A 19,589-nucleotide genomic window follows, 5' to 3' on the forward strand; every position below is an offset into this window, starting at 1 on the left:
TAACAATGGTGTTGAGGGTGGCAAGATTAGGGTGGGAGATGACATAAGTCGTGTCGTCAGCAAAGAGAATGGGTTTCAGGTGTTGGGATATGTTTGGAAGATCATTGATGTAAATGAGGAAGAGCAGGGGTCCAAGGACACTTCCCTGCGGAACTCCAGTATCAAGTGGCCGTATTGATGAGGCTGTGTCTTTAATGGTGACATACTGATACCTATTAGAAAGGTAGGATTTAAAATATGCAAGCGCATGGCCTCTTATACCATAGTGGTCAAGTTTGTGGAGTAGGATGCCGTGGTCTACTGTGTCAAACGCTTTTCTTAGGTCAATAAAAATTCCTAGCGGATATTCCTTATTTTCCAATGCTGTGTAAAGCAGGTCTAGCATTTTTATAATTGCATCATTAGTGCTTTTATTTTTCCTGAATCCAAATTGGCAGGGGTTGAGTATGTTTTGTGACATCATAAATGAATATAGTCTCCTGTGCACGAGTTTCTCGAAGATTTTGGATAGCAATGGTAAGTGTGATATTGGCCTATAGTTGTTTACGTCTGTAGGGTCACCACCTTTATGGATTGGTGTAACCCTTGCTGTCTTGAGTAGTGTTGGGAAAGTGTTAGTTTCTAGTGACTTGTTAAAAAGTAATGTAATAGCATGCGAAAGGACATGGTCCGCTCGCTTGTACAATAATGGTGGGATGTGAGACAGATTCCCCGAGTTATTTTTAAGTGACTTTATGATCGTGGTGACTTCCGTGGGCTCAGTTGGTACAAGATAGAAGGAATTTGGGAAATTCCCATCTAGGTAGTCCCCGGCATGGGCATTGGTACATGGGATTTTACTGGCGAGATTAGATCCTATGTTTGAGAAGAAGTCGTTTATCTTGTTAGCTGTATCAGTGGGATGCAGTGGTGTTTCATGAGGTTTAGTTAGAACAATATTCTTGTTTTTTTTTCAGTTTGTGGGTCCCCAGAATCTGGGAAAGTGTTTTCCAGGTCTTTTTTATATCTCCTCTTGTGTCAGTGAATCTGCTGGAGTAGTACAGTTGTTTGGCTTTCTTTATTAATTTGGTGAGAACTGTTGAATATTGTTTAAGAATATCTTTGTGTATTAAGCCCTGTCTATATTGCTTTTCATATTGGTGTTTCTTATCAATGGATTTCAGAATGCTGCTGGTTAGCCATGGGCAACCAAGCCGTTTATTCGTGATCTGTTTCGTTTTTATAGGACAATGTTTGTTGTATAGTCTAAGTATTTTGTTAAGAAAAATGTCTGTCCAATCATCAATACCATTGGCATTGGAGAATTCTGTAGGCCAGTCAACAGTCTCTAGGTCTGCTGTGAAATTCCTTATTGAGGCCTCGTCATGGAGTCTAAATGAAACTTTGTTGTATTCGAGTGGTGGCTTACTAATGTTTGTTAAGAGGAAGGTTGGGTAGTGGTCAGTAGTGCTGTCTGTGATTATCCCTGATTTAAGGGGGGCTAGTATATTGGTCCATATGTGGTCTATTATGGTTGCACTTGTCTCAGTCAGCCTGGTTGGTTTAGTTATTGTTGGTATGAGGAGTGTGTTGTTCATATTGTTGATGAAATCAGTTACAGTCTGATCATCTGGTAGGCCAAGGTTGATATTGAAGTCTCCAGCTAAGAGAAGGTGGTGCTTGTTCATTTGTCTGTTTGTTATTAGTGACTTTAGATTCTCACTGAAGTTTGGGATGTTTGTGTGGGGTATCCGGTATATGGCACCGATTGTTATAGGCGTCTTGAGGTTTTTTACAGTAAAATTAGCAAAAATGTATTCCCCATATTCATCACTAAAGCAATTAGTGCTAATACAAGATAGTTGGTTAGAGTAATAGATTGCAGTACCACCCCAACTTGGTATGGTCTGCAGTTGTGGATTGCTGTGTATCCTGGTAGTGGGTAGATATCAATTGTGTCCTGCTTAAGCCAGGTCTCAGTAAGAATAATGCAGGAGAAGGGTGTCTTTAGTGACTCAAGGAGTGCCAGGAGGTCATCATAGTGTTTGCTTAAGGACCTGATGTTGTAGTTAAGAACTGATAGACTTTGAGCAGTGTTCAGGATAGTGCTGGCTTGTGATGCTGTGTAATAAAGGCAGTTACTTTCCAATAAGTTTTGATTGTGTGTTAGATTATGGAGGTTTAGATCAGGGTCAACGTGATCATTCATCTTTTAGGTTTAAATAGTGGTTGTTTATATCCTGTATTATGTGGCGAGTTCTAATACTGATTTCTGTAGTGGTGGGAGGTTTGGATAAGTATACCGCTAAAGCACTTTGGTCATATAGAGTATAGTCACTAATAAACATAATGAAATTGATATTGTCAATGTGTTGTGCTAGAATGAGCTAAAGTACAACTAGGTATAAACTAATACTATAAAAAACAAAAACAAATTACAAGTGGCACCAGACTCACTCTTGTAATTGCACTAAGGTCTAATATAATGAATTTAGTGTTGTCTATGTATTGAGCTAGAATGAGCTAAAGTACAACTAGGTATAAACTTATAATATAAAAATACAAATTAAAATGGTACTTGCAATTGCACTAGGGTCTGATATAGGTTGTTAACAAGATCAAGAGTATAACTAGATTTAAATTGACAAAATAAAATTCACAAATTAAAGTACCAAAAGAATAATAAGTAAAAAATAACAATGGCAATGACTTGGTTATAATATGATAGTAAGATGGTAGACAGGTACACAGGTACAAAGGATAATATAAAGGTTGGAGTTGAATATACAAACTTGAAAATTTGGCAACAAAATGTTATGAAAAGTATAAAATAATGATTAATTTACAAAAGTAAAATTGACTGGTAGTAAATATGGTGTTTAATAAAATTTTAGTAAGTAATAATGATTACAAAAAAAGATTAATTAGCAAAAAAAAAAAGTGAAAAAGTAATGTTTATTTCAAGTATTAAATTTTAAGAACAGTTATTTGGGTTCAGTATTGCACTGGTAGTTATACTAGAGGTTATTTGGCAGTATAAGGTATTTAAGAGTACTCTAAGATAGTAAATGTGGTATTAAAACAGGTTATGGTAATTAGACAAGTAATGGTAATTAAATGTCAAAAATGTTAAGAGTAAATTGTACTGATAGTAAAAATGGTAATTAATTATTAATTTTAGTAAGTAATATCAATTAATAGGATATGTTGTGGATATATGTGGAGGGATGTGTTGTGTATCTTTATATGTATATGCTTCTAAACTGTTGTATTCTGGGCACCTCTGCAAAAGCAGTGATAATGTGTGCGTGTGGTGAAAGTGTTGAATGATGATGAAAGTATTTTCTTTTTGGGGATTTTCTTTCTTTTTTGGGTCACCCTGCCTCGGTGGGAGACGACCGACTTGTTGAAAAAAAAAAAAAAAAAAAATATGAGGTAGTAATATGGACAGAGAAAGTATCAATTCAGCTAATATTTAAGCAAACAATAGTAAATAAGAAAATTACATAAGGTGACTTATGCTTACTAGTAAAATCACTTAATGAGGTAGTTGATTATTTAATTACTAAGAGATTGTACTATGAAATTTGAACAATAATGGAGCAAAACATACACTACACTATGTAGGCTTTTAGGTTGGACATTGTTTAGTTATTTTCTGTAAGATTAGCATCCCTGAGAAATCGTGATAGATAATTCTCGTTCGTGATTGTGTACAGTTGACCTACATTTGTTTTCCTAACTAGAATTTTCCCATCCCGTGTGAAGCATTGGTGTATTGTGTCATTATTCTCCCGCTTAAGTTTTCTGACTATACAGGAGGTTCTAACGTTTTTTGGTAAGACACTCGTTTATGTATACCTCTTTCTTTACTTTAATAGATGCAATTATTAAGTCTTTTTTCCTGTCATGTGAGTGGAATCTAAGCATAACACTTTTTCTACCATGGGATCCTAGTAACCTGGCTTCCTTTATTTCTGACTCTGGTACTGTAACTTTTGTTTGGTCCTTTATGATCTGGAGAGTAATTTCTTTACTGTTCATTTGGTTCATATCACTGGGAAAAAGTGGACTATAACTATTACTGCGTCCGATAGTTTATCTTGCTCAGTTTTATCTTCTTGGAGAGCAAAGTAGTCACTGAACTAGTTATCTAAGTTGTTCTTCCATTGGTACATTAGTTATCTTCCTATTAGTTGGTAAGGCATAACAGGAACAGACACTTTAATCTGATACTATCAAATCTGGATAATCTTTAAAACTTGAAATTTAAAAAAATCACTTAAAATTAAGTAAAATAAAATTGGATGAAATTTCTCCAAAACAAAGACAAGTAAGGTGTCACTGATCAGTTTGACTTAGCACTGAATTGCAGCTTAGGTCTTTGTGCCTATTCTCTTACTCTAATGTGGAACATATTTATGTTTTTTCAATCTGTTTATTTTCTGCTCTCTTTTCATTCATTCCTTTTTTATATCTGCATTAGTGCCTACATGTATAGTACATGCATTTCTCTCCAGTGCATCTGTCTTATCTATCTTGTGTTTTCATGCCATTATTTTATGTATTTTAATACAGTAATCCTTTTGAGTTACGATAATTTTGAGGTGTGATTTATCCTCATAGGGGAATTTAATTTTGAGTTGTGATGAAAATTTTGAGATACGACATGTGTACAACTGTGCAGGTACTCTTGGTTTGATTAATATCGTTATCTGCTCATGCACTGAGGTCTGGGAATTGATCCCGGCATGGGAGAAATGTTGGACATGTTTTCTTACACCTGCCCTTTTTCATCTAGCAGTAAGTAGGTATCTGGATGGTAGATGATTGTTGTGGGTCGTATCCTGGGGAACAAGATTAATTTAAGTTTCCCGAAATGTTCTGCATAACCAGGGGCTTTCTGTATACAGTAGGCACTCCACATTCGTGAGGGTTAGAGGATCAAGAACCTTGCGAATCTTGAAAATTCGCCAGTGTATTGTGTGCAAATATAATGTAGGGAAATATAATAATACTGTACTGTAACGTTCGCAAATGTTTTGATGCGCAATTTTTTTTTTTTTTTTTTTTTCCCAACAAGTTGGCCGTTTCCCACCGAGGCAGGGTGACCCAAAAAAAGAAAGAAAATCCCCAAAAAGAAATACTTTCATCATCATTCAACACTTTCACCACATCCACACATTATCACTGTTTTTGCAGAGGTGCTCAGAATACAACAGCTTAGAAGCATATACGTATAAAGATACACAACATATCCCTCCAAACTGCCAATATCCCAAACCCCTCCTTTAAAGTGCAGGCATTGTAGGGAAATATAATAATAACATTTACTTTGCCTAACAATACTGCTTCGTTAACCTATTGAATCACCAACAATCATAAAACTCATGAAAACATTGTAAAATATTGTATATTTTAATTATATTGTATATTTTTATTGGGTGACTGGGCATTTGCGAATGTTCGAAGCTTGTGAGAGTGGAACTCACAAAAGTGGAGGGCTAGCTGTACAGTAGTATGCCAGTGGTGTCAGCTAGGTCTGTAATAGATATATCATGTACTTGTAGAAATGAAGATTATTGTTATTATTTATTTTTTATTGTCATTGTCAGTGTACGTGGGTGGTCCCTAGTGAACCAGTGATGTGGTAGCTCTTCTCTTGGACAGCGTTTGAGCCAATAGGTGTAGGGATGTGTGAGTATGGCTTAACAGCCAATCAGCAATGGGGTCGAATATGTCTATGGTAGCATCTCGGCTAATAGAAGTGCTTGTACTACAGTTTGTTTTCTCTTCATTTTGAAGCTATCACGTGTGTTGCCTGCACCACCTCTGGCTTATTTACCCTTCATAACTGCATTTGTTATAATTACTCACTGTTTTGTGTTACTAAGTCATCATGGCCCCTAAAGTACACAGTAAGTAGGCAACCTCTCTGAAGATCAGGCAATAAATTGTGAAAAAAAAAAAAAATGGAGTTAGAAATAGTACATTGGTGCATGAGTATGGCTTTCCACAATCAGCCATCACTACTTTTATCAAGCAAAAAGAAATAAAGAATATTAAAGTGGTTGATGAATCTTACATAGTAAAAGAATTTGGAGCAATTATTATTTGGATGGAAAGACTTGTTATTCTGGATAAGAGAGAAACAGATAAAGGGAGATAGTGCCAGCAAGTTATATCTGAGCATGCAACCCCAAGCTACAGTAAAAGTTGCACGTCTGGGGTCTTGGAGTGAATTTCCATATAACCATGTATTTTGAGTTTTGGGTTACAATAGTTTTGAGATATGCATCTGGAACAGATTAATATCCTAAGTAAGGGACCACTAAAAATAAAGATTTTAAATAATTTACTCTTTACTTGAGTTTTTTGAGAATGCAGTGTACACTTCAGTTAATATAAATAATAACATGCCATAAATATAAAAAATTTCCATTCTTTTCACAGACAGGAGCTGCAAGACAAGGTGCTGTATTTGGTTCTGATAATATTCCAGGTCAACAATATATGGAACAGGATCAGCAAAGTGATATCCCTAGTCAGTACAATAATAATATTCAAGGCAATCAGGCTCTCACTCCAGGTCAGCAAGGTTATAGAACTGGTCAGCAAGACTATATGCCAAATCAGGAAAGAATGAAAAAGGGACACCTTCCTCTCCAGAAAGGCTATATGCCTAATATTGAGGGGTATAAAAATATTTCAGATCAGCAGGTTTACACGCCTATTAAAGAGAACACTATTCATGGTTATCATATGGGTGCATCAGAACCAGGCCAGTATGGCCTTGTACCAGGTCAGGAAACATGTGTGTTAGATAAACAGAGCCTCACACCAGGTCATATGCCTGGTACACAAGGACTTGTACCAGGTCAGGAGGGCTATATGCATGGTAAGCAAGGTGTGATAGGCCAAGAAGCCTATGTGCCTGATATTCAGGGCTTTGCTCCAGGTCAGGAAAGCTGTGTGTCGGATAAACCAGGTCTCACATCTAGTCCAGTAGGTCATGTACCTGGTAAGCAGGGCCTTGTGCCAGGTCAGGATGGGTATGTGCCAGGCCAGCAGGGACTGAATCCACCTCAGGAGGGTAGTATGTTTGCTAAACAGCAGTTATATACTCTTACTAAAGAGAGTATTCCTGTCTACCAAATTGGTGCATCAGAGCCAACAAATCAGGTTTTTGGCCAAGAAACTGGCATCCCACACATGGGCAGTATTGGAAGTATTCAGGGTGTTACTCCCAACCAAGGCAGGGTACCACAGCAACTGATGAATGCCAAAAATGGGAATATCACTTCTGTAGAAGCTGTGCAGGCTCCTTATGGAGCTCGTTTGGACACTATGGCAGGTGAGTCTCACAATTCGTAAATATTGAATGTATAAAATGCATTGTAGCTGGTAAAGTCATTTTTCATGAAATAAGTAGATTTATCTACTTTTAATTAAAATGAAATGGTTGCATAATGTACATAGTAATATTTTTACATAGCCCATATTGCTCTTGGTGGCCTGGTGGCTAAAGCTCCCGCTTCACACACGGAGGGCCCGGGTTCGATTCCCGGCGGGTGAAAACATTTCGACACATTTCCTTACACCTGTTGTCCTGTTCACCTAGCAGCAAATAGGTACCTGGGTGTTAGTCGACTGGTGTGGGTCGCATCCTGGGGGACAAGATTAAGGACCCCAATGGAAATAAGTTAGACAGTCCTCGATGACGCACTGACTTTCTTGGGTTATCCTGGGTGGCTAACCCTCCGGGGTTAAAAATCCGAACGAAATCTTATCTTATCTTAACACTGGTATTTTAATATATTCAAGGTACATATGAAAAAATAAAGCTTGAATCTGGTAGCTGACTTATGATTGAGTTGAGATGGATTTTGTGTAGATTCCTAGAAAGTCCCATATGTGAGATCTGGATAAAGGAGCAAGAAGTATAGGGTTTGTAGCTTATTATGGGTACATAATAAAAAAACCATACCACGAGCGGGATTTGAACCCACGGTCAGAGAGTCTCAAAACTCCCAACCAAGGCAGGGTACCACAGCAACTGATGAATGCCAAAAATGGGAATATCATAATAGCAAATTTTTGGAAACTGTACCTTTTGATTTTTATATTTCCTAACCACATGATCCTTTTGGGTTTAGAACTTGAATTTATTATGACATCCATCTACAGTGGCCTCAGGGTGAGGAGAAAGCATATAGTTCATGTAGATTAACTGCATTTTGCTATGTATTTTCTTGTCTTTAATTATTAACTTGATCCACTGATTAACTTATGTGTGAAGATAATTCCCTGTTCTCTATCCCACACTGCAGTTTGATGTTGCAACTTTGATGTGTCAAGTTGGATCTCTAAAAGGAATAGATAGGGTTTAAATTTTACAACTTGCTCAGTTTTTTCAATGTCTGTGAGATTAGCCCTCTCATGTCTCATTGGAAATGTCTGTGTGTAGCCAATGTGCATTGGTACTGATGGTTTTTCTGAGTTACAATAATCTTCATAAGTTTCTCATTCAAAATAATCAGATTAATTGTATTTGTAAGTACATGCATTTTTATTTAGCTTTTGTGTCCTGTACATAGAATACAAATACTCATTTTTACAATGGTCTTGAGGGAACACCTTTGTTATGGACATGTAAAAAGCACACCCTGTAGATTTAGTCTAGGATAACTCAATAAAGTCGAACATTGTAACTTGGTTGAATTCCACTGTTAATGTCCTCAAATTGCAGTAAATATGACAGAAGGCATCTTTCTGCCAGTTCCATATCATGTTTCCTGGTACAGGTGTTGTCTTGCAACAAAATCCACTTATGTACATGGGCTATTGAGACAGTGATATATTGGATGTACTGCATGAACCTGCCTGGGTCAACATTCTTTTTTTGTAGGCATGAAAAAGTTTTAAGCAACCCAGTTTAGCCAAAGCTTAGACTGGTGGTGCATGGCAAATTTGAAGGCACAGCAAATTTTGTGTTTATGTTCATTGGGCAGAATTAGTTATGAAAGTTTGGCAGAAGAGCCAGAGTTAAGTAAATAAGTTAACAGATATTTTCTCCACTTTATATTGTACCATCAAGGTTATATCTTGCTCACCTAATAATGGTGTACAGTATTATTAGTAATAGAGTATTTTATTTTTAAAAATAGCTACTTTAATTTTTGTTTTCTTTAAGGTGGGATGTCCTTAGCACCTGGGACTGATGTTACAGTGCTCTTTCCTGGTGAGAGCCAAGTTCTTGGTTCTAATAAAAACAGTATTGCAGTTCAGAAAAGTAAACTGTCCTGCCAGTACTGCAGTCTTCCCATGAATGTTGGTGATGTGGCCATTTTCTGTGAGAGGGCAGGATTAGACAAGGTATGCGTCACCTGAAGTGTTTTACGTGTGCCGTATATATTTTCTATATCAAAACACCCGTCACATTTACAACAAACAAGAAATTCTATGAACAGCTTTGAGAAATGTGCTGTGATGTCTTATGTATAATGTATAAAATAACTTGTGTGTCTGTCAAAAGTATGTGCATGGAGAGAGATTGGGATTACCTGTTTGTTGTTACAGGGCAGAGCTTTGCCCTGGGTAAAGTTTCCTATAGTATTAGTGTTTACTTCTTTCTTCTGAATCCAACTTTATTTTTTGAAGACACGTGTTCTATTGTCCTTTCTCTAATACATACTTTGATTGTGCCAAGATATCTTTTGTGTGATAGACACATGCAACACTTAAAAATAACAGTAACAACAACAATAACAAGTTTATTTTAGCATGATACATGTTTGTACAAAGGAGTGTAACAGTTTGGTGAACATGCCAAAAGCCCCTTTATATGCAGAGCATTTTGGGCATACTTAAAACTAACTTAAGATTAATAAGGCAATAACAGTGCAGTAATTTTACATATGGTCATCAGATGAGTTACAGTGAATACAAGAAAATTGAATATTCAACTAGTTCACATATGACTTTAGTAAGTTCACTAGAGAATAATTACAGCTTTTATATAGTTTTTAAAAAATGCAGTATTACAGTTTAGCACAATTTAAAATAATGAAGTTGAAAGAATTTTAAGTTTGAAGTAATGAGTAAATGGTTGAACAATCATCACGCTCAATATACAGTAATGAATTGAAACAATTTTAAGTTTGAAGTAAATGATCAAATTATTGAGAAGTTTTTTTTTGAGTAACTTTTGAGTAACTGGTAGGTATTAAGTAAAGTGTTTGTCTAGTTAATTTTGGGTGATGAGGTGATTTCTAAGGGCCTTAAATTGATCCACAGGCAGGGGCCCTTGAGTGTGTTCTGGCAATGAATTCCAGATCTTCGGGCCCTTTATGTGCATAGCATTTTTGCATAGGGACAGCTGGACACATGATATATTTGAAGAGTGATTTGTGTTTTGAATTATGCACGTGTGTTCTGTTGTAGTTATCAAGGAGGAGTTTGAGAGGAGGGTTAATATTTGAGTATAATGTTGTGTGTGTGTAGTAGGCACAATAATAAGTGTGGATGTTTTGTATATTAAACAAGTTAATGCTCTTGAAAAGTGGTGGAGTGTGTTGTCTAGTGCAGGAGTTGGTAATCAATCCCACTGCAACTTTTTGTTGGGTTATTAAAGGTTTATTGTAATTTGCTGTGGTTGAGCCCCATGCACAAATACCATAGGTAAGGTAAGGGTAAATGAGAGATTGGTAAAGAGCAAGAAGAAGCAGTTGGGGTAAATAGTACAGAATCTTTGAAAGGATACCTACTGTTTTGGAGACTTCCTTGGATATTTTCTGTATGTGGGTCTGGAATTTGAGACTGCAGTCAAGGTGGAGACCTAGAAATTTGCCCTGTGTGTGTCTTAAAATGGGTAAACCATTTATCAGTATGTTTAGCTGTACATTTGAGGCTCTGTTTCTAAATAGCATGAAGTAGGTTTTGTCTATATTGAAAGTAAGATTGTTGGTAATCATCCACGTAGATATTTTTGGTAGATTGTCATTTACAGTGTCTGTTAGTATTGTTGGGTTTGGGTGAGAGAAGACACAAGTAGTGTCATCTGCAAATAAAACAGGTTTAAGGAGTTTAGATGCATTTGGGAGATCATTAATGTAAATGAGAAAGAGGAGAAGTGGGCCAAGGACACTACCCAGTGAGACTCTAATAAGAACAGGTTGTGTAGTGGAGTTAGCTCCATTTGTGTATACATACTGGTTTCTGTTGCTAAGATAAGATTTTAAGTAATCGAGAGAGTTTCCTCTGACCTCGTAATGTTCGAGTTTTAGGTGAAAATAAATGGTATAAAATACTGACACAATGGAAACATAAACACATATGCCGTTTAATGTGATCCTTTATTGACAACGTTTTGCCCACACAGTGGGCTTTATATTGTTATTTATATTGTTTATTATGTCATATTAGATGAAGTGAGATAGATAAATAAGCCGTAGTTTTGATATTAGCGAAATTATTGAGTACAGAATTCCACTGGACCGGATTAATTGCATTTCAATTAATTTAAATGAGATAAATTGACTCTGCAAACGAGCAAATCCAGTTGCGAGCAAGGTCATGGAACGGATTATACTCACAAGTAGAGGTTCCACTGTGTATCAAATAAATTTTCCTCATTGAAATTAACTGAAATGCCATTAATCCTTTCTAGCCCCCAATAAACCACCCCAGTTTTTTTGTTATGGGTTTTTAAATAAGAAAAATGTATTTATAAATAAGAAATGATTTTTGCCTTTTTTGCCCAGTCCCAGCAATGTTTTAAAAATATTAGGGTATTGGAGGGATATGTTGTGTATCTTTATAGGTATATGCTTCTAGACTGTTGTGTTCTGAGCACCTCTGCAAAAACAGTGATTATGTGTGAGTGAGGTGAAAGTGTTGAATGATGATGAAAGTATTTTCTTTTTGGGGATTTTCTTTCTTTTTTGGGTCACCCTGCCTCGGTGGGAGACGGCCAACTTGTTAAAAAAAAAAAAAAAAGTTTGTCCAGATATGGCCAAGTAAAGAGGCATTTGTTTATGCATTTATGTTGAGGTCACCTGTAAGTATCAGGTAGTGTTTATTCATCTGTGTCAGTTATCATGTTTCTTAGGTTTTTCACTAAATGAGTAAATATTGGAGTGAGGTAGTCTGTAGATTGCTCCAACTGTTAAAAGTTTTTTTTTTAACGTTTTTTGGATTTAAATTTTTCAAATGTATATTCACCATGTTCATCCCTAGTGCAAGTAGATTTTATACATTCAAGTTCATCAGAGTAGTACATAGCTGTGCCACCTCCTAATTGATCTGACATTTATTAGAAGTTTTGCTCAAAGGGGGCTTTTAGAAATCCAGTGCAGAGTACAGAAGAAATGCAGAGCATATAGTACACAGAAGTCAGGTGAATCAAGGGGGTCAAGTGTGGTAAGAAAATAATGAGTGCCATCACTGCCAAAATTTAGGTTTGTATATGGATTGATTCCTTAATGTTACATCTGTTTGTGGTAATATTTAGCTGTTGTCTCTGCATCTGTAAGTTAGACTCAGCCCCATAAAGTATGTAACATATGCTTCATAGGTCTGACTTCCACAAAACCTGCATCTTTCTCCAGTGTTTGACTCTGGCACTTATTCATTCTGGCTTCGTAATGCCTCGTTTGAAAGCTTGTATAAAGTATCTTAGCTGTTTCCTGAAGATGTCAGCAGTAAGATAGTTGTGAGTACAAGAATGAGAGATCTAGAGTGTATCTTCATTGCTTAGTAAATTTATAAGTTAGTTGTGAGTACGAGAATGAGAGATCTAGTGTGTGTCTTCATTGCTTAGTAAATTTATAAGTTGCACTTTTAAGGCACACTTATGCTTACAGTGTTGGCACCCAGCCTGCTTCTGCTGCTACACATGCAAAGAACTGTTGGCTGACCTTATCTATTTCTACAAAGATGGCAAGGTGTTTTGTGGACGGCACTTCACAGATGCTGCTGATATGCCTAGGTGCAAATCCTGTGATGAGGTATGCTACAAAACTCTTAAAATGTTTAAATAGTAATTCTCTGATATCTATATAAAAAAATTAAGGCACTTCATCTCCCACTGAGGCAGCATGACCCAAAAAAGGAGTGAGTGGAAGCAAGTGATAAAAATCACTTGCCTCTACTCACTCCTACCTAACACGTCACTCATGCCTGCTGAGTGTCCAAGCCCCTCACATACAAGAGCTCCTTTACCCTCTCCCTCCAACCTTTCCTAGGGTGACCCATACCCAGCCTTCACTCCACTACAGATTTATACACCCTCCAAAAAAGCAGCTGTGACAACTCCCACCTTATATTAGATTCTATACATTTTAATTGCACACCTCTCCCCAACATCCTGTTACTCACTTCTCTTACAACCCCATACATAAACATGTTAAACTACCTTGGTGACATCATGCATCCGTGTCTAAGGCCTACTTTCACAGGAAAATAATCTCCCTTTCTTCTACATACCCTAACCTTAGCCTATACTCCTAAACTGCTTTCAGTAACCTACCACTTATTACATACACTTGCAGCATCTCCTACATTGCTTTCCTATCCATCCTATAATTTTTTTTTTTAACAAACCGGCCGCATCCCACTGAGGCAGGGTGGCCCAAAGAGAAAAACAAAAGTTTTGCTTTTTAAATTTAGTAATTTATAGAGAAGGGGTTACTACCCCCTTGTCCCCAGCATTTTAGTCACCTCTTACAACACGCATGGCTTACGGAGGAAGAATTCTATTCTGCTTCCCCATGGAAATAAGAGGAAATAAACAAGAACAAGAACTAGAAAGAAAATAGCAGAAAACCCAAAGGGGTGTGTATATATGTATATGCTTGTACATGTATGTGTAGTGTGACCTAAGTGTACGTAGAAGTAGCAAGACTTACCTGAAATCTTGCATGTTTAAGAGACAGAAAAAAGACACCAGCAGTCCTACCATCATGTAAAACAATTACAGGTTTCCGTTTTACACTCACTTAGCAGGACGGTAGTACCTCCCTGGGCGGTTGCTGTCTACCAACCTACTACCTAGAATCCTATCATATTCCTTTCCTAAATTGATAAATGCAGTGAAAAACTTATTTACCTTTGTCTAAATATTGTTTACTTGTGTGCTTTAATGTATACACTTAGTCTACACATTCCCTACTCTTCCTGAAGCCTCCCTGTTCATCTGCAATAATACTGCCTGTCTTACCCTTAATTAACCCTTTCACTGTAAAGACCCTTCCCTCCCCTCAAAAAAAAAAAATCATTGCCTACACTCCCAAAATTAACCCTTTCACTTTCCAGACCCCTGAAATTAACCCATTCACTGTTCAGGCCCCTGAAATTAACCCGTTCACTGTCCAGGCCCCCAAAATTAACATTGTCCTCAGTGTCCACTTTAAAAAAAAAAATTTAATTCTGAAATAGTAGGAAATCCTTTTCTGAAGGTAATGACACCAAGAGTACTAAACTTGATGGAAAACTTATGAAATTATGTAGGCACAAAGTCAGTGGTGTGTGGGTCATTTAAGCATTGGTGATTTTGCCAACTTTGAGTCCTATTTTAGGCTAATTCCATTGCTCAGTTTGACCAAATTCTTACATATTTGGCTAGTATGCCTTCTGTCCTGTTAGTTGAACACAAGAAACTGCCTTACAGTTTAAAATAAATGTTGTAGACATTCCTATCACTAAAACAAAATTTTCCGTTCATTAATCATGTCCCAAGGCCTCTCCTATATTACACTTGCCATCTATTTTGAATTCTTAATCACACAGAAATAGAAGATTTACTCTACTTCTCGGATAGTAAAATATAATCAGGAATGATTGGTCATGATTTACGGGGTCCCAATAATTGAATCAGACCTATTAACCCTTTCAGGGTCCGTCCCGTAGATCTACGGCTTTACGGTGAGTGTCCAAACCGTAGATCTACGCCATGAGCTCAGCTCACTCTGATAAACTGTGAGTGGTACATTTGGGCCTAGATATGAGAGAATACATCTATGTGGTATGTGTGCACCACATAAAACAGATCCTGCAGCACACTGTGTATAATGAGAGAAAAAACTGAAATCATGATTTTTCGATTAAAACAGCAACTTTGCAGTGTTTTTTTGTATGTTTTTTATAGCTTTATTTGCGATTTCTTGGTCTCATTTGATAGAATGGAAGACATATTACAGAAATAGAGATGATTTTGATTGGTTTTATCACTGGAAATGGCTTGAAACTGAGCTCAAAGTAGCGGAAATGTTAAATTTTTGCCGATATTCAAGAGTAAACAAACGACCTCACACGTCTAATACATGTCAGCTGGTGGGTCTAATATACATTCACAAATATGCTGATGATATTTATACAATTATTACGGTATTGCATAACAGTAAATCTTCTATTTTTTGGTGTGAATAAAAATTCATTATGTGAATAAAAAATCAAAATGGAATTTATTTGTAAAGCCTCAAAACATAACTAATGAACAGAGGAAATGTTAGTTTAGTGCCAGGAATGCCTACATTGTTTATTCTGGACCCTATTTTGAAATTGGAATATTTTGAACTTTGTGTTAAATTGGCCAAATTAACAATTTCTGATCACTTTATTTTGTAGTTGAAACAGTTGACTTGGTGATTTCTTGTGCTCAATCGATAGAATAGAAGTAATACTAGTGAAATAGCTAAGAATTTGGTTGATTGGAATAATGTAATTGGCCTAAAATGGGAGTCAAAGTTGGCAAAATCGCCGATTCGTAAATATCGCCGACACATCAAAATTCGCGAGAGCATAATTTCGTCAATTTTCCACTAAATTTCGTACTTTTTGTTTTATTACCTTCACAAAAAGATTCTCTACGATTTCATAAGAAAAAATAACAAATTTTTTTTTTGAAAATTCTTGGACACTGGTGCGTGACTCCAGATTTGGGCCTTGGACCCTGAAAGGGTTAAAGACCCATAAAACAGACTCAAGAGGGCTTACCTGTCTTCAGAAAAATCATCAAAAATCAAATGTTTGTTCTACTTGAGCCTAGTTTCTTTGTAATTAAAATCTACTTTAAGTTTTTGTTCCCAACCTACCTTAGCCCTAAAGTACTAAAATACTAAAAACTACTAATTTGTGTTCTTTACAGCTAATATTTGGGAATTCATGGACTCGAGCAGATGGTTTTGATTGGCACATTCATCATTTCTGCTGCAACGTTTGTGATACACCAATGGCAGGACAGCGATATGTACCAGACAAAGATGGCTATCCATATTGCCTTCCATGCTATATGGCTTGTTTAGCTAAGGTTGTATATCATATTCAATATTTAGGTTTTTATATTTTTCATTAATGATGGGATACATTTAATTTATTTCTGTTGACATGCAGAGCTGTAAGAATAAGACCACTTATGACATTTAGCACTGTCACTCTTCAAAGGTAGGGGAGGTTGCCTTGATGCTAGTGAAGGGCTCTTGATTCAAAGAATTCGAGTTACTTAACCCTTACTGGGATTGAACCTGATTAGCCCTCATTCCCTAATTGTTGTATGACATGGTTTTAGCACTTCCTCATGAATTTCAGTAATAATACAGTAATAATCTAGCATTGTAATAGTTAATTCTGGATGGAGCTATAAGGTTATTTCAGTATATGCACTCAAAACAAATTTAAGTGGTCTTAACTTCTCTGCATATTTGTTTACATTTACTTCATTAGATAAGTCATTTAGTTGTTTTAGTCTAGCTGTTACTACATTGAGTTCTTTACCATTTTCTTTAGATGTGCGAGACATGTGAGGAGAAAATACCACCAGAGGAAAACCGTTGTGGCCATCGAGGTTACTTTTATCATGCAAACCCCCAGTGCTTCCGATGTTATTCTTGTAAAGACCCTCTCCTTGGTAAGCGATTCAAGATGTCTAAGAACTGGCTCTTCTGCTCTAATGAGTGCATTCAGGCAGCTGCAGAAGATTTAGCTGTCAATCCCAATCCTAAAGAAAAGCCACAGTGAGCCACAGAAAGAAAATGTAAACACATTATTATAATGTCAGTATAAATTTTATTCTAATTTTAGCCATTCTTGGATGTATATATGGTAAGGTGTATGAAAGTTGACTTGAAGCTGGATTACATTTGCACCAAATGAAGTGAATCAGCATTGCAGTAAAATAATCACAAGTGAAAGATTAGTGTCTTATGGATTTAAATAGTGAAGCAGCTGTGTGCTTGCACTTTACTGCAGTGTACAGTATAGCAGATTACTTTATTTGGGTTGTCAAATAAGAACAAATGAATGTCATTGACAGTCCTGGTACGTATTGGTAAAAGTATGGGCTGACGTTAAGGGCAAAATGTATCGTGATTAATTTTATTGGGCATAAAGGGGCAAAAAGCAACCACATTGCTCCAATGAAATAAATGAACAAGTCTTCCTTGACTAAATGTTTTTGCATGGATTATTTTTACTGTAGTATTTGAGTCTTCCTAGTATTTTTTTTTTTTGAGAGTGATAATTTAAAACATGCTAAGTACAGAGTATTTTAATTTGCCAAATTTATAATTGTTTTTAGTTGTTGTACAGGCTGTGAATATTATACATTGACTTTCATATTTAATGATTAGCTCACTTGTACTTAAGGACAGCTCAAGCATTACTGCAGCTTCAATCATTGGGTACTGTAAAGAATGATTGAACAATATGATGTCAAAGTTTAGAGTACTAAGCTTCATACTTCTCATGCAGTGTTGCTTGTCTATAAAAGTTTGTCATTAAAATAGAATGAGCACCTAAATTGTCAGTAATTAAGATTATAGTACTCATGAACTGATTCTTAGTGTTAGTCACTATTTTTAAGTAGTGAATAATATGTATTTGCCATGAAAGTATATTTTTTTTCTCTTGATACCATAGTCCCAATGTATATTTCTGGATTTTTCTCCTTATAAGCTATTTACTGAATGACCCTGACATGTTTAGAATTTTTCATAGATTTTTATTTACTTCATATGCTGTATGGTTCCTGCTTTTCATTTTATATTTTATATTTAAGACTCCGTGATTAATCTAAAACTTGTAAAAATTTGAAAGAAAAAGGGATTATTACAGAATAGAGAATTCAGTTATACACTTAAGCATCTAATAGCACCTTAATTATTTTAACAAGTGAGTTTATGAATTACAGTAGATATTTACAGCTAAAATAAAGGAGCTAATGTATATAGTAATAAAAGATTGTATTAAAAGCAAAATCAGTAGCACCTGAGGTAGTCAATAGCACCTGGAGTATTTTAATGGCAAAATAGTGAACTTATTACACTTTAGCCCCTGAGAATAGCACTTTGATTATTTTAACAATTGTGAATATATGAACTAAGGTAGTTATATAAAGCTAAAATAAAGGAGAAAATATATAAGGGACTATATTAAGTAATGGTAAACAAAATTCAGTGGACAGATAGTCACTATGATATAACATAATGGCAAAATAGTGAACTTATTACATTTTAGCACCTGATGTAGTTGAAGTTCTGACAAAAATCGAGAACCAAAACTTAGTCATTGTACTTGTATATAAGCCATTGGATGCAACTTCCCAACAGTTCAAAGAACTGTCAAAAATTGACTCCTATCTGAATAACTTTCCAGCCTCATCCCCAAACATCTTGCTGCTTGGTGACTTCAATCCAAGACACACAAAATGGAAGAATATAGCAAATAATGTTGTAGCAGAAATAATCCCGAGGTAGCTCAGATGAAAGGTCACACACACAGGAGCTGCTGAATTTCTGCAACACACACACCATAAGTCAGCAAATAGTGGAGCCAACAAGACTGTTATGGAAAACTGGAGGAAATAATAACTAGGACTGAGTATACTACAAACTCTAATCACACAATAGAGCGGAAAAGTAATGTGAAGGACCTGGGTGTGGTAATGTCCGAAGACCTCACCTTCAAGGACCACAACAATGCCACTATCACATCTGCGAGGAAACTGATAGGATGGATAATGAGAACATTCAAGACTAGAGATGCTAAGCCAATGATAATCCTATTTAAATCGCTTATTCTTTCTGGGCTGGAATACTACTGGAATACTGCGTCTGGAGCCGCAGCCGCAGCAAGCAGCAACAAGGCTGCTCTTATATCTTGCCATCCCCTGGGCCTATCCGAACTCCAGTGATGGCCAAATTGCAAGTACTGCTGCAACAACATGCAAGGAACCTATAGTGACATAAAAACTGACGGTGACGACAACGAAATGGACTAAATGTGACAAAAGAGGGACCGGCATTCAAGTACCAGACCTGCTGCCAGACGTGAACCAGACATGAGACGTTTTCCACTACAATGAAATAACTGACCTCCATATCAACTGCACCAGTGTTCAACGGGAAGACAACATGGCAGAAAACCTGATCAACAAAACTCCAAGGAAATGACAGGTCTGTAGGACTTTTTCCTCAGTGCCAAACGAGGGAAAGAATTGAGCATTTAAACATGGCTGACCGACATCCAAACACCAGCTACTGCCAGACGTACAACTAGCGAAGCGAAATTCTCATCTTTACTGACGTTCATCTGTTGACAGTAGCATCATATCTGTA

General features: G+C 36.4%; 1 protein-coding gene across 2 annotated transcripts in view; it reads left to right on the forward strand.

Annotated features, from left to right (window-relative positions):
• The window catches only part of LOC128686621 (uncharacterized), a 44,606-nt gene extending 26,367 nt beyond the window's left edge, over positions 1-18,239 (forward strand). Inside the window, exons 6-10 of one of the 2 annotated variants that reach the window (XM_070084282.1) lie at positions 6,433-7,333; positions 9,173-9,354; positions 12,843-12,986; positions 16,124-16,285; positions 16,762-18,239. In XM_070084282.1, the coding sequence (XP_069940383.1) occupies positions 6,433-7,333; positions 9,173-9,354; positions 12,843-12,986; positions 16,124-16,285; positions 16,762-16,992 (1,620 nt within the window). In that variant the 3' untranslated portion in view covers positions 16,993-18,239. The remainder of the gene's footprint in view (positions 1-6,432; positions 7,334-9,172; positions 9,355-12,842; positions 12,987-16,123; positions 16,286-16,761) is intronic. The other variant, XM_070084283.1, reaches the window with a different exon arrangement.
• Positions 18,240-19,589: the final 1,350 nt, after the last annotated feature.

This window comes from Cherax quadricarinatus, chromosome 12 (assembly GCF_038502225.1).
Source record: "Cherax quadricarinatus isolate ZL_2023a chromosome 12, ASM3850222v1, whole genome shotgun sequence".
NCBI classification, from domain to species: Eukaryota; Metazoa; Arthropoda; class Malacostraca; order Decapoda; family Parastacidae; genus Cherax; species Cherax quadricarinatus.